At 43.2% G+C, this 27392-nt stretch overlaps 1 protein-coding gene across 4 annotated transcripts; it reads left to right on the forward strand.

The window, feature by feature from the left end:
* Positions 1-3105: 3105 nt before the first annotated feature.
* On the forward strand, positions 3106-27380 carry ZMYM4 (zinc finger MYM-type containing 4). Of its 4 annotated transcripts, XM_018081273.3 has the most exons (29): positions 3106-3542; positions 4202-4244; positions 4632-5156; positions 6695-6762; positions 7336-7506; positions 10143-10221; positions 10939-11191; positions 11788-11962; positions 12075-12287; positions 13589-13739; positions 14358-14473; positions 14593-14865; positions 15368-15518; positions 15773-15945; positions 16045-16195; positions 17254-17394; positions 17688-17725; positions 18338-18482; positions 18658-18776; positions 19125-19296; positions 19879-19932; positions 20045-20224; positions 20758-20852; positions 20973-21144; positions 22590-22741; positions 23231-23342; positions 23737-23985; positions 24618-24747; positions 25600-27380. In XM_018081273.3, the coding sequence occupies exons 3-29, from the start codon at positions 4655-4657 to the stop codon at positions 25805-25807; spliced, it is 4443 nt and encodes a 1480-aa protein (XP_017936762.1). In that variant the 5' UTR covers positions 3106-3542; positions 4202-4244; positions 4632-4654; the 3' UTR covers positions 25808-27380. The 4 variants fall into 4 exon arrangements, with proteins under 4 accessions (XP_017936762.1, XP_017936763.1, XP_029818934.1 ...); XM_018081274.3 differs by lacking the exon at positions 7336-7506 and having other exon boundaries at positions 25600-26079; XM_029963074.1 differs by lacking the exon at positions 17254-17394 and having other exon boundaries at positions 3107-3542; positions 25600-26079.
* Positions 27381-27392: the final 12 nt, after the last annotated feature.

Below are 27392 nucleotides of genomic sequence, written 5' to 3' on the forward strand. Positions count from 1 at the left end.
TGGTGGATTCCTGGCAGCCCTGCCAGGGATGTGTCATGTGGGAAAGGTCAGGGGATGCTTCCTGAGCTCGCCCCACCTTGCCTGGAGAGCAGCAATTGCAATTTAAATTACTTTCTAATTTTCTTTTCTTGTTTGTTTTAAACCGTGTGCTTGGTGGATTCCTGGCAGCCCTGCCAGGGATGTGTCATGTGGGAAAGGTCAGGGGATGCTTCCTGAGCTCGCCCCACCTTGCCTGGAGAGCAGCAATTGCAATTTAAATTACTTTCTAATTTTCTTTTCTTGTTTGTTTTAAACCGTGTCCTTCTTATCACGTGAATGGATTCTAGAGGGGGGGTTATGCTGTGAACAGAGGGAAAAGGAGACTCCAGGCAGGCTGAGAATCGTCTCTGACTGTTTTTAATTGCAGTTTTCTTAACATCTGCTTCCTTTCCACAGTTCGCTTATGGATGCAGTAGAGCCTAGGATCAAACTTCAGAAGGCTTGCTAGAAAGATGTGTGTCTGTGTATGTAAAGGAGTTACACTGTTTTGTTTATTTTTAAAAGAAATTCTCTGTTTTGCATACAAAGCAATAGTATAGCTGTGGGCAGCTTCTCTCTTCAGATTGCACAGAAATAATCTATTATTTGTTTGATCTGTGGATGCCATGGCAACACTGAACGCTGTCGAGGTTTGGAGCAGGTTTTTAGTTATTTCAAATTAGCACATTGTGTTGAAGTGTGAACAGTGACCTGTCCCCTGCTCCCAGCAAAGGCAGGTTGGTGCTGAGGCTGTGACACTGTACCCCAGGAATCTCATGTACATCTATAAAAAATAAGAATATATCTGGTGGAATTTTAATTTTTTTAATGAAAGCAGTGCTGTCTTTATGTACAGAGTAATTAATTTAAAGCAAGTCACATTGCTTCCAGGAATACCTCATTGTTTTGGCACCATTTCTGTGTTCTTATTTCATTTATTTTGCTCATATATTTAGTTATTACAGCCTGAGTAGGCAGAACACTGCTTTGTGTGCAGTGCTAGCTAATGAGACAGTCACTAAGAAAAATATAGCCTAAACCAATTAATTTTTTTGATACTAAACATAAACTGTTCTGTCTTAAACTCTTAGGGAATCCTTACTGCTTAAAAGCACTAAATCTGATTAATTATTATTATTCTCTGGCAAAATGTGGGCCGAAGCAATTGAATGAAGGTGTTTTAAAATATTGTATTCTTGAATTTTGTTTTACAACTGCAAGTGTGTTTTGAGGACTGAGCTGAGGAGTTGAAGCCTCAGTATTTTAACTGAAAACTTTCAGTTCCTGATACTTCCCTTCTGTAGTTAACGAGGAGTTACTGTGGGATATTGAGGTGCCCCTTCTTAGCTCTGTCAGAAGTGACCCAGAGGAAACACCATCAGTTCCACATTTGCCCCTCGAGTATTTTTGTTCCACTCCTCACCAAATCTTAAAAAATCTGAGCAGAAGAAATAAAGGGAATTAAGGATGGTGGTGGCTAATCAAAGGAGGAAGTGTGAGAGAGGGAATTGCCCTGCAGAACTGTAATGGAATTATATACAAATAGTAAGCTGGGCATTGTTTTTTACATTTCTGTGTAGTACGAGACCATAATCCAGTTAAAACCCAACTTCTATGATTGATTAAAGTGATATATTTTTATGTAACTCTTGATATCCAGAATTTCCTCCTGAGAAGGCAATAAACAAGACTGTAATAGGCATGAGGAAGGGCCTACATGTGTATACAACTGAGAGAATACCCCACACTGATGCAGGAGAAAAATGAGCTCTCATTTCAGGGATAGTCCAGTTGTAGACTTATGGAATGAGTAATTTATTGGGGAGATATATATAGATAGATATGTGTATATTTAGGGGTATATAGACACATACACACACACACACACACACACAATCATCCAAACACTTTCCCTGGTTTCCTCCCTGTGAATTTACACTATGTGGGAGTTCTGATGCTGTTCACCATCAGCAACTAGATGGAGGCTTAGATAAGGCTGCTGGTGTTGTCAGATGCTGGAGTTCCTGGTTTATAAATACTTCCAGGGAAAGCCTTTGAGTGCAGACACAGATCTTCCTCTGTACCAAAAAACCTTTTAAAGGAAGAAACTATCCAAGATGATCTCTCCTCACAAAAAAAAAAAAGAAACAAAATAGGGTTGTTTTTTTCTCCTAGGATGACTTTGTTTTTGGGAAGTTTCTTGGATTCCTTCCAGGTAGATTTTAAATGTTTTCCAGCTTGTCCAAAATATTTATGGGAGTCCCTAATGCTCTTGCAGGTGGTGCCTTGTGCTGACTTGCATGTTGTTCTTTCTTTGAATGAAGCAGTTAGAGAGATCCAGACTGCAAAATGTATCCTTTTCCTAATAGCAGCATTCCTGGGGTTGTCACCTATTGATGAAAGATTTGTTATCACCAGAGGAGGAGGAGGAATGTGTAGGGTTTGGATGTATAGGGCAACCAGGGTTGTGCAGGACCTGGAACACTTTCCCACAGGTACTCTGGATCTTGAAAGAGTTAAAGAACTACTTTGATACAAACCTACTCTGAGGAAAGGATGAGCTCATGATTCATCTCAACTGAAAACTTCCTCCATCCTACCACCAAATTCTGTTGTGACACTTTCGGGCAGGAAGCAAGAAGAGGATGGAGGAGGGTGGAGACAAGGACCTGGGCTGTTGGTTTTGCCTCCCAAAGCTTCATGCTCTGATCTCATTATCAAATGGCAACAAGTTCCTTTTCATGTTCTTCTCTAACACAACCCACCACTGCTGTCCTTGTCCTCAGCAGCTTGTGTGAGCACTGAGGATATCCAATATTTATGGGGATTAATTTTACTCTGGTGTAAACTTAGTTGACTGTGAATGGTCTTCTAGATCAACATTAAACTTGCATCTCTGGAGACACTCCTGGGGTCATTACAGCAGGAACAGGCCTTGCAAACCTTCCTGGGAGGTGTTTCCTTACCCTCTTTTTCCCTGTAGGTAGTTACAGAGAGGAGACTTGCATCTGCCTTGTGGAAGTGTGGTGCCGTATTTCACTTTTCCAGCCTCAGGTATCTGCTCAGAGAAACTAGAGAGTTTTGGTGCAGTGTCCAATTAAGTTGATACTCACCATGCTGGACAGGTCCTGACTATTCCACGTGTGTCCAGGGAAGCTGAAGGAGGTACCTTGTCTTTGTAGGCCTGCAAGTGGTGTTGGAAAGGGACTGATGGACTTTTTGCCATCAAATGACCCCCAGAACAGTGTCCTTTGTCATCCTTTCCCAAAGCTGGCTGCTGCCAAACTGATAGTTCCCATCACAGTCCTGTGGAATATCGGATTTATCAACTACATGACTTGAGTTAAATGAAATTAAGGCTCATCCCTTTGCTATCAAATCCCATTACTTTCCTTAAGATGGCTTAAGAATTGCAGTGTGAGCAGGACCTACCAGGAAAGAACGTGTAGAGCTGTCGACGCAGAGAACGGAGAGAGGGTTTAAATGAATTACTGTTATCTCTTGGGCAGAAAGGAAGGCTGCTGGTGAGTGGGACTTTCTGAAGGAAACTTTCATTATGCTTCTCCAGGCAGCATCCAAGCATGCTGTCAACTTTAACATCTGCCAGAGGGTGCTCAGTGCCAGCAGATGTTTGTGCAGCACTCAGCCGTCAGCTGGTTCTGCCGTGCCTGTGCTCACACTGACACACCTTGTCTCGTGCCTGTGGGGAAGTGAAGCCTCACATTTCCCTGTTCCTGGAAAGGGGACATTCCCTGTCAGAGAGGGGAAACCCCTGGATGTGCAGCCCATGGCAGTGGAAGCTGCATGTGCTCCTGGTTTTCCATTTATGATGTTCAGAGGGAATGAAGGCTCATGGAGCATCAGGGAGGGCAGATGTGTGGCCTTGACCTGGCAGCTCACGTAGAAGAGGAAACTGCCATTCCCTCCCCTCCCCTCTCTCCTCGGGGAAGCAACTCTGAGAAATTTCTGAATTTTCCTGGTGTGCCTTTTCTATGTGTTCTGAACTTGTTAGAGTAAATGTGGCTTCTCAGTGAGGTAACAGTCTTAATTCATAAATATTTGCTTGGGGTAAGGAAGGAAGGAGGAGGAATTGTATCCTTCTGCTTGGCTTTGATCAGATACGTTTTAGCAAAGTACATGGCAGCTGACCAAGATAATGACACAGTGCTTTCCTTTTTTACAGTTTGAAGATAAATCTGATGCTGTGTTTGATATTACAGAAAAATGTAAGTATTTCTGTTTATTTCTCTAAGGTTTCACAAAACATTTCCTGGAAGTATCATTGCTGCTGACCAAGACTGTCTTGCCCATTTCCCAGCCCTTGCTGCCCATTCCCTCCCTGCATTGCCTTCTTCTCAAGTGAGATGGATGGAAATTAATGGTTTTTCTTGCTTTGGTTAATTTTACTCAGTTCAGCTTCTGCTTCAGAGTGGTGAGGGGAACTGAACTGTCTCCATCAGCAATGTTTTAGCAGCGGTGTTGGCCCAAGAAGGCTGAGAGTGTTCCAGGAATTGCAGCATCAGCCAGATTAGCAAAGGACACTCTCCCTCCTCCTTTGTAACACATGAAGTTGGTCAGTTTTCTGAATGTTCACTGGGTTTTTTTCTCCCTAGGTGGTGAAATTCTGGATGCAGAAATGTCTGAGGACACTGACAACTTAACACCTGCCCTGGACAGCTTATCTTACGGGATATCGAATCGAACAGGAGCTGAGAACTCCCTGCAGGGTGATGATCATGATTATTTTCTGAACTCTGGGGATCTTGCAGGCATACCTGTTATTGGGAGTGACAACGAAGAGGAGCAGAATTTCACTCCAAAAGACACTCTTTCTTCAGCAATTCCCGATGAAGATCATCTGGAAGAGGGCAAGAGAGTTCCAGAACACGAATTGGACAGTGAAAAGGAAATTCAGATGCAGAATGCAATCCAGAAGGATCTCCCTTCCCCCTTTGAGCAGGGCCCTGTATTTAAATCCCATCGGAAGGATTTTAGCATAACACGAGATAACGGCAAAGAGACTTTCTCAGCCAAGGATAAGAATAGAGAAGGACATTTTCAAGAACGTGAGAAACGGTTGGAAAAAATCCCTAAAGATATGGATTCTAGGTTGAAAAGCAGTTTTCTTGACAAAGCAGGTAACTGTTGCCATCGTAGACCTGGCTGCCCAGCACAGAGGAAGGAAGAACTAGACAGGAATTAGCAACAGGGCCAGTTGTTGAAAACATCACCTTGTTGAAGAGAACAGGCAGAGCCGTGTGTAGAGAGCATTTATGAAGAACCCTGAAATCCAAGGAACTCTGGTTAGGAGGAGGATTTGCAGAGCATTAGGGGGGGTCTCACCCTCCCACAGCTTGTTATAGAGCCTCAACATACCCTTTGTTGTTGTGGTTTCCTAAACCAAGCTGGGTGACAATTCGAGCTTCCTTTTGGTTTTTCTCACTGTTTTTTTTATAGACCATGGAACTCCTTCAAAGAACAGCTGGTGAAGCTTAGGTTAAGTTGATGGCCAGTAAAGGTTTCTTTGAGCAAAGTACCAATTCTTCATTAATGTCTAGATATTTAAAGCAGTATGGATTTGATAGTAGCATCAGGGAAAAGCTTGCTAGAAAGGTATTAGTGTCTGCAGGAGATAAGCCAGAGTGTAGCTTGAGATCTGCTTTTCCTGGGAGACTGCTCTCCTTCTTCCTCAAATACTCGTGTCTTGGACCTTGTCCAGCCAGCATGGAGAGAACCAGAGATGCCTGGAAACCCTTTCTCATATGACAGTCACCGTAGTCTTGCTGCCCACACGCTTATTTTTGACTTCCCAAGCTCTGAAAGTTCCAAGCAGAACAGTGAATGAAGGAGTTAAGAATAACCAGGCTGGAACACGTGATTTGATGTTGTTCAGCAGAGGGAGGGTGAGCCAGCACGTGAGGGCCTCCTGGCTGCTTGTCCACATCCACAGTTCTGAGCTTTACACTCCATATGTTCAGCAACAGCATCTTAAAGTCAGTGCTTCCAGGTGGCACCAGTGAGAGAGGAGCAATAGAGATGTTTTTTAAAATAAAGAAGAGTTAAAGATGTCTCTTTGTTTTTACCTTCAGTTAGAAATCAAGGGGAGAATATTTCTGTACAAAATATGTATTTCAGAAAATTGTAAATACCTACAGTTAAAAATCCTCTGCAGGTAGTCAGTAGTTGAAACAGGAGTGGTGAATGTCCATGGGTAGCATCGAGTATCCAGGCAAATCCAGGTTTTTTAAAAGATATATTTTAAAAAAAAAACAGAAACTGCTATTTCATGAGAAGGGAGAAAAAGACTAAAGATCAGAACAGCAAAGAAGAAGCTGAAAGATGTTGCCCTGAAAAGTATTTTTGGATTTAAATGTCAAAACAGGGGAGAGTTCAGAACCTGCTGGGGTGTGGAAAATTCTGAATGAACAGTTCGCCTTGGAATTTTACAACCATTTTGCTGGAATGGGGAAATAATGATCCAATAGAATAGTAAAAAAAAGGTCAATTCTCTTTAGGAATTGCCATCTCTCTTGCAGGGAGGAGAGAGGGAGAAGTTTGATACTGGTGAGGTGCTGTCAGACTCTGGGGTTGGGGAGCAGGATGAGACTCTGATAGTTTGAAAGGAAATGCCTTGGAACCTGTATTCATTTCTATTTAATGTATATGTTTTCCTCAGTTCATAATCAAGTAGAAGAAACATTACGGACGCAGTTAGCGCCACAAACTCCAGAAACTAACTTCAGGGTAAGCTACAGACCTTTCAACCACTTTTGCAAGTGCAACAATGTGCTGGAATAATTCAGAAATACGTATTTTGTATTTTGAGTGTAAATTTGAGTGTCAAGGAAACTGGTCTTCTGACTCTTAGACATCTGTGCTACTTAAACAGTGCCTGTAATTTTGTAAAATTTTGCTGAGCCTCTGTTTGGATTGAGGATTCTTTTGGTAGCCACTTTCCTGTTCAGCGTGGTCTGAGTGACCCGTGAGCCGAATCTAGACCTGGATGCATCCACCTGACCTGCTGCCTTTTTTCCACATGAGCCAGGGAACAGCTGTATCCACAGGAGACACTCCCCAGCAACCAACTTAGAGAGCTGGGTGGCTTCTGCTTCGGCCAGAGGAGTGGAAAGGATTGGGGGTGGGATGAGAGAGGGGGCTGCAGGGAGGTCGAGGCAGCAGCTGCTGCCCAGCACTTCTCCCACCTTCCAGTGGCAGGACCCAAATCTCTTGGTCTGCACCACAAACTCCCCTTGGCAGCAGCCCAACTCCTCATGGCAGATGCAGGAGGGTGAATTCTTTTTCATATTATTGTTTCAGGAGTCTAGCTACCTATTTTCTAGTAAGGAATCTATTGGACAAGAGCTGGGGAATTCCTTTGCACGAAATATTAGAATTAAGGAGGAGCCTTTGGATGACGAATATGATAAAGCTATGGCCCCACAGCAGGGACTGTTAGACAAAATTAAAGATGAACCTGGTAATTCTGAGGTAAGTTTCCCGTCGCATTTCTCATTTTGGTCTGACACTGACCGCATAGGCTGAACATAAATTCAGCACTTTATTTGGTTTGTTGACCGAAATTTAACTTGAAGAACATAGTTTAGTAGAAGGATTTTTCCCTCTTATACTATACCATAAAACCCACCCCCCCAACTTTTTGATGTCTTGTTACCTTGTCGCTGAAAATGTTTTTGCTTTTCAGTTGGAAACAAAGCCAAGTGCTGTAAAACTTCTGTTACTAAATCTGTGGCAATGTAGACACTTTATCTCAGTCTAACTAGGAAATAAACTGTAAATCACATTTTGTTGAATACTTTGTGAGTAGTCACAGTTGGAGATGTGAGTTAAAACAGTGCTATTCCTGCTCTTCCCTTGAAGGATGTCTTGTTTTAAATTAACACTTAGAGGTCTTAGCAAAATATTTAAGTACTTACACATCAGTAAGGTCAATTTAAGCATGTGTTTAATTCTCATTGGAGACTGACATTTTTTTATGATGATGCAAGTGAAAACTCAATGATTGCAGCCTGGAGAAGGTCTGCCCTAGGAGTGAGGGGTGCTGGGCCAGGATTGCTGAGCTCAAGCCAATCTCTGTGCCACTGGTTTGTGTGGGACACCAGGGACACGAGCTGGGCTGCAGTTCCTGTCTCCTCACTGCTCATCTTGGGGCCACCTGCCAAACTTCACGTGTTAAAGGTGTGCAAAGCTTCCCAAAGTGATCCATCCCCTTGCACTGGCACGGCAGTGTTGGTGTTCCTGGGCAGGCATTAGTTTTTAGCATCACTCTGTGTCCTTCTGCTAAACCTCCCCTGCTCTCTGGGCCTGTCTTCCCAGCAGTTTTTCTTCTTTCCCCGTAATACTCTTAATAAAGAAGTAAATTATTTGCAACTTCAGGTTTCACTGCCCTTCTGATTTCAGTCTCTGGGGGATTGTTTGGGTTTGTTTTTCCTTAAGCCTATAGGATGTCAAACCACGTGTAGGGTAGTTAAATCTGTCTCTTCTTTTGTCCTCCCAAGATGGCATCTGCTGTGTGGATTTGTGTGGAATGCAAGGAGAGATGTCTGTGGTTATCAAAGATCATGTTAATAAGTAAAAATGAAGACTTGAAGAATTTAAATGTCAAATATCGTATGGTTCAAAATATTCCTTCCTGGAGTAAAATCCTGTGATTATCAACTCTGCCTGATACTGGAAAAGTAGGAGAACTGAGTTCATTTTGTTTTGCTTTAGATTGGAATTAATATGGGGGAGGTTTTGGGTTTTTTTAACATTTCCTGAAAGATAAGAGCACTTCTTGCTGTCACCGATAGTTGGAGCTGAAGGTTTTTGGCTTTCAGCACTGCTACACCGCTGTGAAACTGCTTGATCATGCACAGTTGATGTCAGGATTTGCCTCCATTTCTGTTCCTAGTATTGACTAAAACTGCAGTTAAAATGCTTAAAGAACTGTATGTCTGCTAGTAACTGTTATTTAAATAATAATAATGATAATGATAATAATAATAAAAATGGTGCTTTAAATCTCCTCACAGCTCACCCATACCTAGCTTAGAACTTCTCTTAGCTGAAATTTGAGTGTTTCAGTTGATGGTTCACATGATCAGGGAACACCACTGCCTGTTCTCCTGGGAAACCTGTTGAGAAATAGTTTGGTTGTCTTAGAGTAGAAACTTTCAGCTTTCCCTGGGAGTAAGAGAAGTGTTCTGTGCTGTGTGGAGGTTGGTGTGGGATTCTTAGGAGCTGGTTTAGGCTGGGGGAGCAGCTCACTGTCACTGGGAAGGGAGGGTTTCCCTTTGCTCAGGGACTCTGAAGTGGCTTCCCTGGCAGCCAGGCAGAGCTGGGAGTTCAGAACATGCCACCCCACCTCACTGCTCCCAGAGGACTGTAAGGAGGTTAAATCTTGTCATCTCTGTAGTTCCAAGAGATTGTGCTTTTCAGCCTATTAAGATTTCCATGTGGAGTGTTCCAAGCCACTTTCTGGCTCGGATTTCCAGGGAGAGCAGGGGCAGGAAGCATGGTGGTGTCAGGAGGAGCTGCTGGGGATGAAGCCAGTCATTTACAGCCTGTCAGCTATTCCACAGGCAGCTGTCCATCCTGCACTGTGAGGTGCTTCCCCAGGCTGAGCAGGGATGTGATGGTCTGGCTCTGATGGTGCCAGCTTTGATCTGCTGCCAAGCTTCACCTTAGGCTGCTCCATGGTCCTGACTCCTGGTTAATACAGTGCCCCTCAACAAGGTCCCAGCTCTGTTCTTTGCTGTCCTCCAGGAACGTGAAGATAAAGTTTGTTCCACAGGACAGGGGCCAGGGCTGCAGAGCACTGCCAGGTGGAAAGTTTGTGTGAGTGAAAAGCAGAGATTTCCTAAAGCTTTGGCTGAGTTCTGAGGTGTCTTGGAGTACAGCTGGAGAGGGCAGCCCCACTTCTCCATTCGTGCACCCCCCAGGTGTGGTTTGCTGTGACCCTCTGAGCAGGTTCTGTGTGTGGTGCTCAGGCAGCAGAAATGTCACCTGGCTTAGGACACTCCCTCCTCCTTAGGGTTCAATGCAGCATTGTGAAAGAATGGCAATCATGTAACCTGTGATTACATGTGTGTATTTGTTCTCCTTTTCCTTTCCCTTTGTTTTAGGAGTACGGCCAACAGCCAAAATCTCAGGAAGGGGAGCTGAAAATCAGTGCTGTATTTTCAGTCAGTGGCAATCCTGTTGGTAAGGAATAGGCACGACTAACTTCATTTAAACCTGTAAAATATGTCACCTTTGCAAATAGTCCTGCAGGTTATTCTGCATTTTCATTTCCTATGTCTGACCCCAGTAGGAATAAAGAACTAGTTTGGTTTAGAGACAATGAAATTGAGATTATAAAATAATTGTATTTTTGAGGCATAGGAAAATTTGAGTGTGAAATACAAGGAGAATTGAATGTGTTAAATGGCCTCAAGCTGAAGGAGGGCAGGGTTAGATTAGATATTAGAAAGAAATCCTTCCCTGTGAGGGTGGGGAGGCCCTGGCACAGGTTGCCCAGAGTATCTGTGGCTACCCCATCCCTGCAAGTTGTCCAAGGCCAGGTTGGACAGGGTTTGGAGCAACCTGGGCTAGTGGAAGGTGTCCCTGCCCATGGCAGGGGGGTTGGAGTTAGATGAACTTTTAAGTCCCTTCCAACCCACACCATTCTGTGATTCCATGAAAGGGATGCTGAAAGTGCATTCTCCATCTTAACAGTCGTTAAAAAAAATCTGCTATGCAGAAACCCAGCACAGGGCATGTATTTCTGGAGAGTTCATGTGCTATTTGATCCTCCTCTAGACCCTGACAACCCAAATAAAGTCACGAGCCTTGTGCTTGCCCCTGCACAGTGAGTTCTGTGTAATGGATCCGTAACACTTACCCTGTGTTTTCTCTGTGTGGTTTGTTTTTTTTTTTTAGCTCCACAGCTGTCATCAGGTTTCCAGCCTGCTGTGGCATCCTCTGGCATGAGCAAAATGCTCCCTTCAGTTCCAAGCACAGCTGTTCGGGTTTCCTGTTCTGGCTGTAAAAAAGTCCTGCAGAAGGGGCAAACTGCCTACCAGAGGAAAGGCTCGACCCAGCTCTTCTGCTCCACACTGTGCCTCACTGGATACACCACTCCAGTTTCTCGCCCACCAGCTTCTACCAAGAAAACCTGCTCAAGCTGCTCGAAGTAGGACAATGCCTTAATTTGTTCTAGTCATAATTGATATTCAGGCAGATAATGAAAGCCTTTGGTGCTGGTTTTGTGCCTCTCGCTGCTCCTCTTACAGGTCCCTTCAAAAACTGGGGCTGGTGCTGTTCCTTGTTAATTGGTCTGTCTGCTGGCAGTTCCATTTCCTTAATTGGGTGTTACATACACACATTTAAAAGCCACTGTGATGCAGAGTGTCTTTTTTTGATTTAAATGAGCCAAATATGAAAAACTGAATTTCAAAAGGTCCTGCATTTTCCTGCCACTGGGAAATGTCATTGCACTCTCAAAACCACTAACAAGAGTACATTCTCCAAAAGTATTTTATGCTTTATTTCTTCTGGAGGAAGACAGATTTATGAATCCCTAAAATGAAGCAAAACATGGGTGAATTAATGTATTCAAGGCCGAATATCTCCTTAGATTCTAAAAAAAAATTGACTTTTTGATCTGGCTCCATTCTGTGATCCAGCCTGTGCTGGAGAATGTTTAGTCTCCAGAAGAAGCGAGGGAGCAAGCTGACACAAAAACAACATTAATCCTTTATCTCTGTGTTTGTTTTTCCTTTTCCATAGAGAAATTCTAAATCCAAAGGATGTAATCACTGCCCAGTTTGATAACACAGACTCCAGTAAGGATTTCTGCAGCCAGTCTTGTCTGTCCACGTATGAACTGAAAAGGAAACCCATTGTCACTATCCACACCAACAGCATCTCCAGCAAGTGCAGCATGTGCCAGAAGAACGCAGTGGTAATTGCACATTCCTTCATTTGAATTTCCTTAGGTCAGCACAGCTCGCTGTCTGGGAGGTGAACACTCACATTCCTTGAGTCCTTGCTGAATGTTGTCCCTGTCCCCCCAGATCAGGCACGAGGTGAACTACCAGAACGTGGTGCACAAGCTGTGCAGCGACGCCTGCTTCTCCCAGTTCCGCTCGGCCAACAACCTGACCATGAACTGCTGTGAATACTGTGGGGGGTACTGCTACAGTGGCTCTGGGCAGTGCCACATCCTGCAGATAGAGGGACAGTCCAAAAAGTTCTGCAGTTCCATATGTGTGACAGCCTACAAGCAGGTATGTGGGACAGGACAAGGGGGATCGGCTTCCCACTGCCAGAGGGAAGGGTCAGATGGGGTTGGGGAGAAATTCTCCCCTGGGAGGGTGGGGAGGCCCTGGCACAGGTTGCCCAGAGAAGCTGTGGCTGCCCCTGGATCCCTGGGAGTTGCCCCTGGAGCAACCTGGGCTAGTGGAAGGTGTCCCTGCCCATGGCAGGGGGTGGGACTGGATGATCTTTAAGGTCCCTTCCAGCCCAAACCAGTCTGGGATTCCACAATTCTATGATTCTGTATTTGGACTGAATACTAAAAATATGTCTTGGAGATTTTGGGTGTTTAGAAACACCCAGTGTATTAGTAGATTATGGCAGTTACTGGGTTGGTCTAAGGTAACTGCTTTTGCCATTTCATGGAGGAACAGAGTCATTAAGGTTGGAAAAGCCCTCCAGGGTTGTCAAGTCCAACCTTCGACCCAATGTCACGATGCCCATCAAACCATCTCACCAAGTGTCATGTGTACCTGTGTTTTGAACACTTCCAGGGATGATGATTTGCTTAATCTTTGCCCAGACATGTTGCTCTGTTTTTCCCTTACCCCTGAACCAACTACCAGAGAATTCCAGTGTGGTAGAAGAACACAGTGGGACCCCCCAGCCCACTGTGGCTGTTTTCAGTCTCTGAGATGCTCCCTGTTTGAGTATTTTTTTTTATTAAATTAAATTGTAGCCCTTAAATTAAGTGGAGAGGAAAAGTAATAATCAATTGATAATTATGATTTTAATTTATAAACTTTTCATATTTGTTTTTTATTATAATGTATCCTCTTAAAGAGCTGACCATTTGAGGCAACATTAATTTGTTTTAATAGCTCAGTTATTTTTGACTGACCTATCTTAATGCAATTACTTTAGGAAAAATTGCCCTCTGATAGGAGAGTGTAACTTCATTTTGTGACTTGACTCTGCTGTCCCATTATTCAGGCCACTTAGGCCAAGAAAGGCCTAATGAATTAAAAAAACCCCACATGGTAAACGTATTTCATCCAGAAAATTACCTCCAGCATTAGCTGGCCTCTGAAACAGATCTGGAAATGAAATTAAATAAACTGGAAAGGATTTCATGCTGCTTTTACATCACACATCAGAACCCCATATATGATAGTTCTCTCCATCTGCACCATAAATAACAGCTGTAAAACAAGTGTGTTTTCAAGCACACCAGCACATTTTATACATGTTTTATATGTTACTGATAATTCCCAGGTTAATAAAAATTTTTCCAAAAAATTGAAACGAATGACCCATTTCCCTGTTCCCACAGAAGTCAGCTAAAATCACACCCTGCACACTGTGTAAGTCTCTGAGATCTTCAGCTGAGATGGTGGAGAGCACAAATAACGTGGGGAAAACAGAATTGTTTTGCTCTGTGAACTGTTTGTCAGCATACAGAGTAAAAATAGTCTCTTCTGCAGGTAAGCTTGTCCTTTCACTTCTTTAGAAGCTTAATTTCACAGTGCTCATACCCAGACTTTATATGTCCTGAAAGTTAAGGCTGATATTCTTTTTTAAGGGAAGTACTGAGATGGGAACATAAATAAGGACTTTCTACTATAGTGACAGTGACAGTACAGCCATTTCAGTTTTGGTTTTAGGGAGCTTAAACATGATAATCAACCTTAAATCTGTTTTTTGCTCTTGCAAGTACAGCTGGTGGGTTTTCCAACCACTTGTGTGGACATACACCATGTCACTGCTGGGGCTCCTCTGCCCTTGTTCTCCGGGCTGATGAGTTTGTTACCTCAGCCCAGTGTTGCAGGGAGCCAGGCAAACATCTTCTCAGCTATTTGTCTTATGGAAATAGAAAAATGCTTACTGACATCCTAGGGATACTGGGAGATTAATTAAATTTCTGGCAAGCAACAGGCACAGCAGCTGCAGTGTCTGCTTCTGAATCTGCAGAAATGTCATCTCGGGCTTCTCTCTGTACCTTGGCTCATCATTCAGACTGTTCTTGTGTGCACGGTGCAAAATCATCTGTGATACAACCTGATGTTGCATAAATCACTTTTTCTTCTCTGTTTCACCCTCAGGTGTCCAAGTTCAGTGCAACAGCTGTAAAACCTCAGCCAACCCTCAGTATCACTTGGCCATGTCGGACGGGAGCATACGCAATTTTTGCAGCTACAACTGCGTGGTGGCTTTTCAGGTGTGGGTTTCTTCTTAGCTGAATTAACAGAACGCTAAATCAGTGGTGGAAGTGTCTGGGGGTGCTGGGTAAAAGGTGTAACCTTGTAAAATAAAGCCTGCTCCTTTGCTTCCCTGCAGAACTTGTTCAACAAGCCCTCGGGGCTGAAGTCGTCGGTGGTGCCGCTGTCGCAGGGTCAGGTCATCGTGAGCATCCCCTCGGGGACGGTGGTGTCGGCCGCTGGCACCACCTCCACGGTGTCCCCCAGCTCCACCAGCACCTCAGCTGCTGCAGGGCTCCAGAGACTGGCTGCCCAGTGCCAGCAGGTCACTTTTACCCGCCCTTTTGTAAAACTCAAGTGTCAGCACTGCAGCAGATCGTTTACAACCAAACCCGAGCTGCTTGACTACAAGGTAATCGAGATCAGGGCTTTTCAAGCTCTCTTTTCTCAGCAGAAAGCCAAGGAATTGTGGTTTATATGCACTGGTCTGTCAGTACTGCTCTGTTGCTTACTATGAGCTGCTATGGAGGGATATGGAACTGATTTTGGTATTATTTAATGATTATCAAACTAAATGCTGATACAAGCTCAGTGGTCTTAAAAGCAGAAAAAAAAAAAAAAGACCACCAAAAACCCCCAAACTAAATGATTGCCTGGCTAAAGAAACATATTCCCATCTCTTGGACCCAGAGATGATCCTTTTAATCCAAGGGCAAAGCACACTGGTGAGGGTTTTCTGCAGACAGTTCTGCTTTATTGTAAAGCTAAACAGGGAGATTCATTTGCTGGTGCTGTCTGTTGTTGATTTCCAAGGGTATAAATATGTTTCTGCGTTTTTATTAACGGTTAAAATGTATTATCTGGGATGTGACTCATTCAGACATTGAAACCAAAACATTCTGGCTGTGTTGCAGGGTAAAATGTTCCTCTTCTGTGGGAAGACCTGCTGTGATGAGTATAAGAAAAAGAACAGTGTGATGGCTTTGTGTGAATACTGCAGGTTTGAGAAAATTATCAAGGAGACAGTGAGATTCTCAGGCACAGATAAAACGTTCTGTAGTGAAGGTAAGAAAGGGCAAAACCCTGTCTCAGAGAAATCAAGTGTTTTGCCTTAAAATTATTGGTGATACTAAGAGAAATCTAATATTTTTAAGTTAGAAATCTGGTTTTTTAGGTTTAGGAACACAGAATCTTTTCACACTTAACATTTTAATGGTATGTTTGAACAAATTACTACAGACATCACTAAATACAAGAACTGGAAGTGCTCAGTGGTTGTCTTTTTGGTGCTGAAGAATGTTTTTGCTGTTTCCTTTCAGTTTGTAAACTGCTCTATAAACACGACTTGTCGAAGCGCTGGGGAAACCACTGTAAAATGTGCAGTTACTGTTTACAGACTGCCCCCAAACTGGTCCAGAATCACTTTGCGGGGAAAACGGAGGAATTCTGCTCAGAGGAGTGCATGTCTAAGTTCACAGTCCTGTTTTACCAGGTAAGCAGTGCTGTCACATCCTCCAGGAGAGGGTTTTGCCCACGTGCTCCCCGTTGGTGCTCCCAGGTGTGTTTAATTGGTCCCTCACTCTCTTCCCAGATGGCAAAGTGTGATGGGTGTAAGAAGCAGGGGAAACTCGGCGAGTCCATCAAGTGGCAGGGGGAGATGAAGCATTTCTGCAATCTGCCTTGTATTCTGCTGTTCTGCAAACAGCAAAGTGTTCCTGACCCTCCACCCCCAAACAACACAGGTAACCCGGGCTGGGCGTGGTGCTGCCTGTTGGTGTGTGTGACACTGAGATGGATGTTTGTTTGGAAACTCAGTTCAGTGAATTTTTAAGATCTGTCTTCTCCTGGAGAGTTGCTGTTGGATGGGTTCAGGTTTAGATCTCTCTTACTTGAGGCAGTTTCAAACTTCCTGTAGGTGTGAGGTGCAATTGCTTCATGTGCCAAACAAATTTTAGAGAAGATGAAGCAAAAGCACTTGGTTTTCAGACACTTCCATGAAAAAAAGGCCTGTTCTCTTGGGGTGAAATGTACTGATCTGGTGAAGGCATGTTAAATATGTCACTTGTCTTGATAACACAGAGCAGATATGGTGGAATGTTAATTTTCAGTTAACAAAAGCAATCAAGTGGTGAAATTAATAGAGTTAATGGCTGTAAATACAGACTCACATATATGCACTTAAAGCAGCCAGTTCTGGGCAGTCTGTGGGCATAGGAAGAGTTCCCATTTCTGTGTCATTAAGTGTTGATTCTTGGAAGTGTCATTCCCAAGGTTAATGAGGGCTGTAGCTGTTTCCTTGAGCAGGTGGAATGGAAATGAGGGTGGGAATGAAGCCCACTGGAACAGGAACTGTGAGTTTCTGTAGGGAATGAAAGGCAAAGGGAAAGAAAGGCCCACAAAGACAGGAAGAGGAAGGGAAACAAGAAGCAGGAATATCACTGATCCTAAAGAGGGGCATAATCTCCCACTGAGTGATGGTGGCTGTAACAGTAAGGTACCCAAAACCAATAAAGTATATTAACTGGAAGTTTATACTGTGCACCAGGCCACAGTCAGCTTTTCAGCTTGGTGTACATCTGCTGCTTACACTGGTGGGAGCTCTTTTCCCCCTCTTGCTTTGTTTGCTTGTGGAACCAGCTCCTGTTTAAACTGAAATGCTGCAGCTTTACACCTTCATCCCCTTCTCACAGCAGCCTTTTTCATCTGGAGATAAATCTGAAGGGGGGGTGTTGTTTCAGAAATGCTATTTTACAGATTATCTTACTGCTTATTTTCATTTTCTTCTGCTCACTGTGTCCAGCAAACCTTTCCATGGCACCTGCCTCCTCCTCAGGCCCTCCTTCTTTGAGAAAGGACTCAACCCCTGTCATAGCAAACGTGGTGTCCCTTGCAAGCACCCCAGCTGCCCAGCCTACTGTTAACTCCAACAATGTCTTACAGGGTAAGGCAGCTGAATACGATGCCTGTGCTTTTAAATCTCTATTCCTGAACATTTATATTTGCTCAGGGATTTTTTTCACTGAGGACAACAGCCACTTCTTCATTATTCTTCACGTCAGTGCAGGTGGTTGCATTTGTTCTTCCTTTATATAGGTATAAATAATGACTTGAATTTATGTACCTAAACAGGGAATGAGTTTTAATTGGAATTCTTTTTCTTGACCTTGGCAGAATATGGATTATGGTCCTTGATGATAAGTACACAGGTTATTGTATGTTTTTTTTTCTTCACAGGTGCAGTCCCTACTGTGACAGCAAAAATAATAGGAGATGTAAGTTTTACAAGAGACTCTTTTTTTCTCTCTTTCACCCAAATTGTATCAGTAACAAGTAAAGTATTTAAGAGTTTTGCACTGTCATTTTGGAACTGCTTTCCCTGGTTATGATTGGGCTTTAAAATTCATCCAGCTTGCAGATGCTTTTTAAAAAATGGATAGCACTTATATGGCATAAAAGTTCTGTTGTGTCTGCTGACAGATTGGATGATTTAAGGCAAAGCCTGTCAGATTGTAGCTCTTGAGGTGTCTGTGGTTCTCAAGTAATTCAGTGGTTTCACATCACTTTACTCAGTTTTTTAGGTATCTGTATCAGACTTTTAGTTATCAGAAGTATCTTAACTCCTTTTTATGTCTTTGCCATCAGTAAGATTCCAAGGTCAAAAGTTTATAGTGGTTATTTGACTGCAGGAACCCAGTATTCCTGCAGATTTGTTCACTGCACTGTTAACAAAATTACCTAGTTTTGCAGTAGTTTTTAAATTATCATTTTTATCAGCAAGTAGAGTTTTAAATTGTTCAACCTCCCACAGCAGAGAACAAACACTGCTCTTATGTTATCTTTCAAAGCAATACCGACTCTGCCCTGATTTTGTGTTTTCCAAACAGGCAAGTACCCAGACAGATGCCCTGAAGCTCCCATCATCAAAACCACCCAGGCTTCTAAAAAACAAAGCTTTATTGTGCAAGCCAATCACACAGACTAAGGCCACCTCCTGCAAACCTCACACACAAAACAAAGAATGCCAGACAGGTGGGTATCTGGTCTCTGGTATCTGTTGTAAAAGTCTGTATTGCAGTTGAGAGAGTAATACATGACTCATGTAGCAGAGTATTATTTGATGTATTTTAAAACCTTAACTAGTTTTCAGAGGGTTGTGTGTTGTTTTTCCAACGATTTTTGGTTTGTTCTGTTTTTGGTGTAACAGAAGCGGCGCCTGTTCCGCCCCAGATCGTTGTGGTACCTGTTCCTGTACCAGTGTTTGTGCCAGTGCCCCTCCACCTCTACACTCAGTACACACCAGTTCCCCTGGGGATGCCAGTACCTGTAAGTTATGCTGCAGTTCACTACAGAAGTCAGTGGTTTCCAGTCTTGTTTGGTGTCCAGCACACCCAGCACAGTGTCACTGGGTGTTGTGTCTGCTCATGCAGGCAGTACTTGGAGTCCTTGAAGGCATTTCCCTCCCTATTGCCTAATGTTTGGTTAAAAATCATCACACAAAACTGCCAGTTTGTAGGGAGAGTACAGAACAAGTTGTCCTGTCTGGAGTTATTTTAAAATTAATTTCAGTAGTCCTGAAATATATGTAAGATTAAATGAGAGAAATCTCCCTTGTGTATTTGCTGTTTCCCTTCAGCCTTAAATATGGTCTGATATTTTCCACGTGTTCCATAGATACCAGTTCCCATGCCCTTCCCAACTACCCTGGATAATGCTGATAAGATCATTGAAAATATTCAGGATGGCAAGGAAAAGGTTTCCATGAATCCATTTGAAGCTGATCTCCTTCAGATGGCGGAAATGATTGCAGCAGATGCGGAGAGAGAAAAAACACACTCTCATGGTGGTAGGTGGTGGTTTGCAAAAGGAGATGAAATGCAGTGAGGGGAAGGTCCTCTCACCACAGAGATTTCCCTTTCCCCCATCCTGGGTGCTGATTTGACTTGTGTTGACAGTAACAGGTTACTAGAGGTAGTAATCTCCAGATCAGTACATCATGTGTTAGAAGGAGGAGCCAAAATCAAGAAGACAGAGCAACTGTTTTAAAGCAGTATTTTCCTATCAGGATTTCTATGGTGAGTTCTTGAAGGGTGGTGCAGGTCAGAGTGTGTTGGATAGTGACCAACCCATATAGTAAAAATTAAACAAGCTGAAAAGAGATGAACAGAATATCTTTATTTGTCCAAAGATGACTCAAACAACAAATGGGGAGGGATGGAAACCTTTGGAAAAGCAAGCATAGGTTAGTTCTGCATTTCTGTTTCCCCTGCAACAGCATGACAGCTGCTGGGAGAACTCCAGTGAAGAAGACACATCAGTGTGTTAATATTATGAGCTAATACATCTTTTTTTGGTGTGCAAAGTATTTTATGTTAGTCATGTAAGCTGTCAGTCATGTGTAGATACAGATTTCCTTCTTTCTCCAAAGGATCTCAAACATCTGAGCACGAGCTCTTCCTGGACCCCAAGATATTTGAGAAAGGTCAGTCAGTATTTTTTTTTTTTTACAAGTGGATTTTGATCCTCTTACATCTTTTCTGGCAAACCCCTGGTTTCTGCCTTTGCCATGGTCTGTGTGACCCCTCTCCTTACAGACCAGGGCAGCACCTACAGTGGAGACCTGGAGTCCGAGGCCGTGTCCACCCCCCACAGCTGGGAGGAGGAGCTGAACCACTACGCCTTACGATCCAGTGCCCTGCCAGAGCCCGAGCCAGAGCTGAAGCAGTTCTCCAAAGGGGATGTGGAACAGGACCTGGAGGCAGATTTCCCATCAGGTCAGTGCAATGTGAAGAAAAACTCACTGCCCTGTTGAAGCACACGGGGTTTCCTGCATGAGTGTTGTACCAGCAGCCTGCCTGTGTGTTTTCATGGAGTGAAACTGGGTATTTAAAGCTGCAGTTATCCATCAGCTCTACTAAAAATTACTACTTTAAAAATATTACTGGTATCTTTAAAGACAGCATTCTGCAGAACCCCTGAAAGGAGTAGCAGGCAGCCTTGCTTGACTCCTTTAACTCATCACTTCTGTGTCCCTGGGTGTAATCCATGTGAGTGGGGGGTAAGATCATGTTTGCCTGAATAAATAAACCCACTGTTTCGGGGGGTTTTTTGCTTCTGCTGGAGAATTTACTTTCTTTTTTACAGAAAATGCATAGATTGCTTAGTCATTCAAATGTCAACATTATTTGAATATACAGCTGTGATTGCCAAGTGTCAGGTGTTCCATAGTATCTCAGTGACAGTGACACTTCTACCTGGGCTGCTAAATCATGTAATTAAACTCTTCATGGTGTTGATTTGACTTCAGACTCATTTGACCCTCTCAGTAAAGGACTGGGTTTGCAGTCACGTTCGCGGGCAAGGCGGAGACACAGGGACGGCTTCCCACAGCCAAAAAGAAGGGTAAGGAAGCACTGCTGGAACTGGAATTTGAAATAATAACATCATATGCACTAATCTGAGCATCTGTGGATGAGGAGCCTGTTAAATGCTGATTGCTTTGCTGTGCTGGTTTGCCTGCAGGGACGGAAGAAGTCCGTGGTTGCTGTGGAGCCCCGGAATCTCGTGCAGGGCTCCTACCCCGGGTGCTCTGTGTCTGGGATGACCCTGAAGTACATGTACGGGGTAAACGCCTGGAAAAACTGGGTCCAATGGAAAAACGCACAGGAGGAGCAAGGGGACCTGAAGTTTTCAGGTGAATTTGTCTCTCAGTGGAAACAGAAACACTTGTCGTGATATGTTGTTCAAGTGAAAATTAGGATTAGGTATCACTGAGGTTTACAATATCCATGAGTGGAGAACAGATTTTGTGGAATACTGTCTTACATTTTTCCATGCATTTAAAAATGATGGCTGTTACATTCTTAAGTGATCTGCTTGCTTTAAAAACAGGCTGTAAAACATTAGAAATGTTGGTCTTTTAACCCCCGAATTGCCTTCATTTGCACGTAGTGATTCTTCATTTGTAGCAGAGATGCCTCTTGTGCAGCTGCAGAGCTTTTCTGAGCTAGTACAGAGTCATAGATTTATCAGGCCATAATTCTAAGTTGACAGCACCAACTTGGCCCCATCCTTTTCATCTGTAGCTGGAGCACTCCCAAGGTATTTGTTTGTCAGCAGAACCGTTTGCTGTAAAATAATAGTGTGCTACAACATCAAAATCTTAGCATCTTATCTCTAGGCTTCACAGCTGGAAAGAAACATTCCAAAAGTCTGTGCTGCAACCTGCCTGAAATTAACTTCATTGCTCCTCTTATCTCACTGGGGTGACAGATAATAATGACATAAAATGTCACTTTTGTTTTTCCAATGATGGATTACTTTATTTTTTTCACAAAAGCCCAGCAGTCTTGGGATTTGGCAATGGCTGACTCCCCTTTTCCCTGTCTCAGATCTTACATCATTGCACTGAGTTTTGTGGGCAAATTTTCAGAGTCAAGCAGAGAATTTAAGTTAGAAATAGAACTGAGATTTTTGGGGATGGTGAGGAAGAGAGCAAACCATAATAAATACTTGTGCAATGTAAAGAACTAAGCATGACAGGACTTGTATAAGAAAGATCCCAAAGGGAAAAATTCTAATTAGGATGAGATCTGCTTTTTCATCTCTCATTTGAAATTTTTGTTGCCATTACATGAGAGCAGCTGGGGTTTATTTCCCAGAAGAGGAGTAATCACATGAGTTACTGTTTTCTTCTTGTGGCTAAGGAAGTAAATATTACAGTTATTTCCAAGAAACTGTACCCACTCTCAGAAAGATTCCCTGCTTGCTTATTCCCAAGCAGGCACTTTTTAAAGTGTGGAGCAGCCAAGCCTGGTGATTTCACTGTAGATCATTTGATTGATTCCTGGTTGCTCTGCTTCCCTTTCCAAATCCCCCACATGTCCCATTAAACTCTTCCTTCCTTCTGCCTTTAAGAAGTCAGATCTGCTGCACTCAGTTATGTGCAGAACTATGAGGAAATGCTCAAGGCTCTCACTGCCCTGAGTCCAGCTGGAGAGGGGAAACCTCTTTGTCAGCCCATACAGGGTCGTTCATGGGTGAGAGGAGATTCAGGAGCTCTGCCTACGTGAAATGATAAGGAATGTGTGAAGGTTTAATCTGTTGAATTAATTTTTCCAATGATTTTCCTGGCCCCAGTTCATCCTGTGAAGCTCAAGGAGGACATTCTCTCATGCACTTTTGCTGAGCTGAGTTTTGGCTTGTGCCAGTTTATTCAAGAGGTGCGGAGACCAAACGGAGAAAAATACGATCCTGACAGCATCTTATACTTGTGCCTTGGAATTCAGCAGGTAACTCCAAGGATTAGGGGGATGCTGGGAACAGACAGAACTTGCTCTGGCTATTTATGCTTTACATCCATAGTCCCACATAGCAGCCTGTGTTTTGTAGAGGAGGCAACAGCATCTCTTTTCTGTGCTTTATTCTTTGTCTTAATTCCGTATTTTACTGATTTGTCTTGACTTTTTTATGCTCAGAGAGACCAAGTTCTTCTGTCCTTGTGGGAATGTGATGTAGGGGGCTAGGTGTTTCTGCCTAGGCACAAACCTTTGGGTTTGGAACCTTTTTGGTCCTATTTAATATATAGGAAAGGTTTCCTGTGGGGTGGGATGTTTTAGATCTAAAATAACTGCATGATGCTCTTCTAATATATAAAAGTTTACATGGGAGGGGTTACCCAGGAAAGACTCTCAGTGGCAAGACCTGTTGTGTCCTGAAGTATCCTCTCTGCAATGTTATTTAATCACAAACTGTGTGTCTCCCTGTTTTTTCTCTCGTAGTACCTATTTGAGAATGGTAGAATAGACAACATTTTTACTGAGCCCTATTCCAGGTTCATGATTGAACTTACAAAACTTCTGAAAATCTGGGAACCTACAATTCTTCCAAATGGTAGGACAATTCTTTCGTTTGGTGTAGCTGCATGATGAAGCTCTGTCATAAATTAATGTTTTCTCATGCTCAGTGTTATGGGAATTACACATTTTTGGAATTGGCTGATTGTGGTTTAATACAGTGAAATTAGAACTTAGTGAGGATCTGCTGGTGTCTGCAGTGTTCCTTTGTATCCTTCCCTTCAGGTGTTGGAAGATCATGCTGTTCCACAGCTTGGTTCTCCATGTCCCTCCTGTGTTTCTGCATGCAGAATTCTGATTTTGTTGGATTAAAATTGCTTATAATAGGTGTGAATTTGGCCTGATATAGGGTTCATCAATATAGTTTGGCTGAAAGAGGACTTAAAAGCATAAATAACTATTTTCTTTCTTTCTTTGCCCGTTCTTTCCAGGTTACATGTTCTCAAGAATTGAAGAGGAACACTTGTGGGAGTGTAAGCAGCTGGGTGCATATTCCCCCATCGTTTTATTGAACACCCTTCTATTCTTCAACACCAAATACTTCCAACTAAAGAATGTCAGTGAGCACCTGAAACTGTCCTTTGCCCATGTTATGAGGCGCACCCGAACTCTCAAGTATAATACTAAGATGACATATTTACGTTTTTTCCCACCCTTTCAAAAACAAGAGGTAGAATCAGGTGAGTGCTCTCTGACCATCGGGGTTTGGGCAATCAGGTTGGTGTTGTCTGGATCACAGAATTCATTGTATTGTCTGCTTCTTTTTTAAAAAGGACTGGGGAGAAAAAAATGTGTTATTCAGTAAGCAGAGCTATGCATGTGCTGTTCTCCTGGACATTTCCAGTATTTTTCACTGGTTTAATAGTATTTTATAACATCCTCGACTTGCATGAAGTTTTATTAACTACTGCATGAGTTTAAGGCCTTTTCTGAAGTCCTTTTCTCAGCACTTCCATATTCTCGAGGTTTCATGGTCCAGACCCTCACTGTGTCTTTTTAACTCCCAGGTTTGTCCTGGGTCTGTGTGGGGAACAAACCTGGCAGCCCCAATTGAGAACAGCAGTTAGGGGCTTGCACACAAGCAGGACCTCTCCTGTTGACCTCAGAGGCAAAGACAGATTTTTGTTCTCAGTTAATTTTGGTGTTTGGGAAAGGGAAGTGTTTGATCCTGTGGGCTTCTTCAGTTCATAGTTCCAGTGTGTCTTTGGGTGGTGCAGAGTCACCCCTGGGTGCTGGGCTCAGACACCTGGGCTGCTTCCTGAGGGTGCTGCTTTTCCACTGAACTCCTGTGATGCCACTTTTGTGTATCCAGATAAATTATCCGTAGGCAAAAGGAAACGCAGTGAGGATGAGGAGAGTCCAACAGCAGTGGAGATGGCTGAGAACACAGAAAACCCCCTGCGGTGTCCAGTCCGACTGTATGAATTCTACTTATCAAAATGGTGAGTGACAGGACCTGATCTTTGCTCTGTGTGTAGATCAGAACAGGCATTTGGGCAAGGAGCCCACCCAGACCTTCTGTGCCTGTGCTGTGGCTCCTCTCTCCAATTGCTGATCCCTGGTGTGAGTGGAACCATCCTGACAGGAATTCCAGCAGCAGCACTGCTGGGACCCCCAAATAGGTATTTTTTGTTACTGGTATTGAGTCAAGAGTGGACTTACAGGGAGAGATGTATCCTTTAAACAAATAAATTCTTGCTGTAAATGTAAACTGGGGGCATTACTACAGTGCCCATGGCATTCTTTCCCTGAATTCCCATTCTCCTTCTTTTGAGGAGATTGTACTTAATACCCCAACATCATAATTCCTGTGAAAGGAGGAAGGAGTGTGAATTAAGTAAAACTCTTGATAACTCTTGCCTGTCGAGATGTGAGATTAACTTGAATTTAGGAGTTAGAAAGAAGACTATAGCAAGGACATAGATATAAATCAATTCTGGAATCCTAGAACCATTTTCATTCAGAGATTGGATGTCAGATGCATCAGTCAATCATCCCATTGCTAGTGCCATTAATTGGATTGCACTCTGATCAAAGAACCATTGCTGTAAAGAAGTCACTCTGATTTTGTTTCTTTATGACCAACTAATGCTGAGAGACCAGGAAACAATTTAACTGTTCCCTAAGTGGAATGAGGGAGACCATCTAAGAAAAAGATACAAATGACACTGTTTAAATTGTAATTTTGTCTCAACGTGGCTTAGATTTCCCTGCTGGTTCTCTTTTAATTTTTCATGAGTAAGGCTGTGAGTGCAGCCCAGTGTTCCTAAAGCCTCCTCTCTTTCCGTTGGCAGCTCTGAAAGCGTGAAGCAGAGGAGTGATGTGTTCTACCTGCAGCCCGAGCGCTCCTGTGTCCCCAACAGCCCCATGTGGTATTCCACACTGCCCATAGACCCAGGAACCTTGGACATCATGTTAACTCGGATTCTTATGGTGAGGGAGGTACACGAAGAACTTGCCAAAGTCAAATCAGAGGACTCTGACATTGAGTTATCAGACTAACACCGAAGCGGGGTATTTTCCTTTGAATACACGTCAGAAGCACCAAAATGTGAATACGTCCAGCCTTTGGAAAATGTGTATCAAATAGGCCAAGAAAATGTCACCTACAGGCAGATTTTGTACCACAGTGGATGTACAAACTGGAACTGGAAGGAAGCAAGCTGTGTAAGCTGCAAAACCCGACGTCCTGTGGCACCGACCAATCCTCGGAACAAATCCAAGTGGAACTCACCTATTGGAGTGGTGCATAAATCCTTTATCTGTTTAGGATTTTTTAAAAGTTGTGAGATATTTTTAAGGCAAATGGTTGTGTAAAATCTCCCCTCACACTGTTGGGCACGGAGAGCTAGACTGTGGCTCAGGTGACTGCCCAGCCTGCTGGCTGGCAGTCCTTGCTGCCAGAGAACACGAGGATCTTCCCAAGGATCCGAGGGAAAGGGGTGAGGTTTAGACAAACAGACACCTTCCGTTATAAATACACCTACACATACACTCTTATAGGTTTTTTTTTTTAATCTGGGATCAAGAGTTAGGAAGGCAGGAGCCACTGGCCATCCAAATGGACAACTCTGGCTGCTGTGGGATGGTCACAGGAGGCCAGACTCCGGCTCTCACTCCGGGCTCTCCCCTGCTGGAAGAGGTGCTGTAGGTCAGATTGAGGGATGGACAGCAGGTGATCCTGGGCCCTGTGCAGTCCCTTCCCCAGCCCAGGAGCTCTGCACTCTGTCCTTGCAGTCCAGCCAATCCTGTGGTGCACAGAAGGTTTTTTTCCCTTAAGGCAGCTTTTCCTTTCTCCTCTTTCCCTCCTCCTGCTGTTTGGGTTATTTTGTGAGGTGAATCCGGAGAGGGCTTTGTCATTTCAAACAGAAATACACACACACTCTTTCTCTTTCCACCTTTGCAGTGTTGTGCAAAGGATGCAGTATTACTTCTGACACCGGAACTGTGGTAGAAAATAACCATGTGTGTTTTTTTTTTCCCACCCCACCCAAAGAGATTTAGTCATAGTGTTGGAAATTGAAAGAGATTTTTTTAAGGCTTGGCTGTTACTGAGTCTTTTAGAAGAGAAAAGCTCCCACGTGGTGTTTAGAGGACAGGACAGTATCAGATACTCTCTGTAGCTCTGTTTTCTCAAGCTCTAGACGTGTGTTTCTGATGACCAGTGATCACAAATTCATTGGAAACCCAAACTATTTTTAAAGAAGAGAATTGTATGGTTTTTATCTAGCTCTGGTCAGTTATCCATCTTCTGTAACAGGGGTCTGATATTTGAGCTTGTCACTAAAGTTTCAAGAGAAAAAAAAATCAACAGCCTTGAATTATATTTCCTTTTTTTTTTTTTTTGTTTTGTTTTGGTTGGTTGGGTTTTTTTGTTTTTTAATTATTTTTTTAGCAGTTACGAAAGTAATTTAACAAAAATAAAATCAGAAAGTAGTCTATTGACGTTGTGTACTCGGTAGTCCTGTCCCTGCCTGTAACAGATTTCACTGATGTATTTTTTAATACAGAAAATTATGTGAAAAGTAAAACCTGCCCCTGATTCTGTCTGATCAAAGCCCATCTGTGTCTGTCATTTCTGAGCAAA

Source organism: Manacus vitellinus, unplaced genomic scaffold (assembly GCF_001715985.3).
Source record: "Manacus vitellinus isolate BGI_N305 unplaced genomic scaffold, ASM171598v3 scaffold_52_pilon, whole genome shotgun sequence".
Taxonomy (NCBI): Eukaryota; Metazoa; Chordata; class Aves; order Passeriformes; family Pipridae; genus Manacus; species Manacus vitellinus.

Coding starts and splice junctions, on each gene's coding strand:
- ZMYM4 (XM_018081273.3), top strand. CDS start 4,655: ATGTCTGAGGACACTGACAACTTAACACCTGCCCTGGACAGCTTATCT. Junction 12,288..13,588: donor GTGTGACAGCCTACAAGCAG/GTATGTGGGACA, acceptor CTGTTCCCACAG/AAGTCAGCTAAAATCACACC. Junction 14,474..14,592: donor ACTGCGTGGTGGCTTTTCAG/GTGTGGGTTTCT, acceptor GCTTCCCTGCAG/AACTTGTTCAACAAGCCCTC.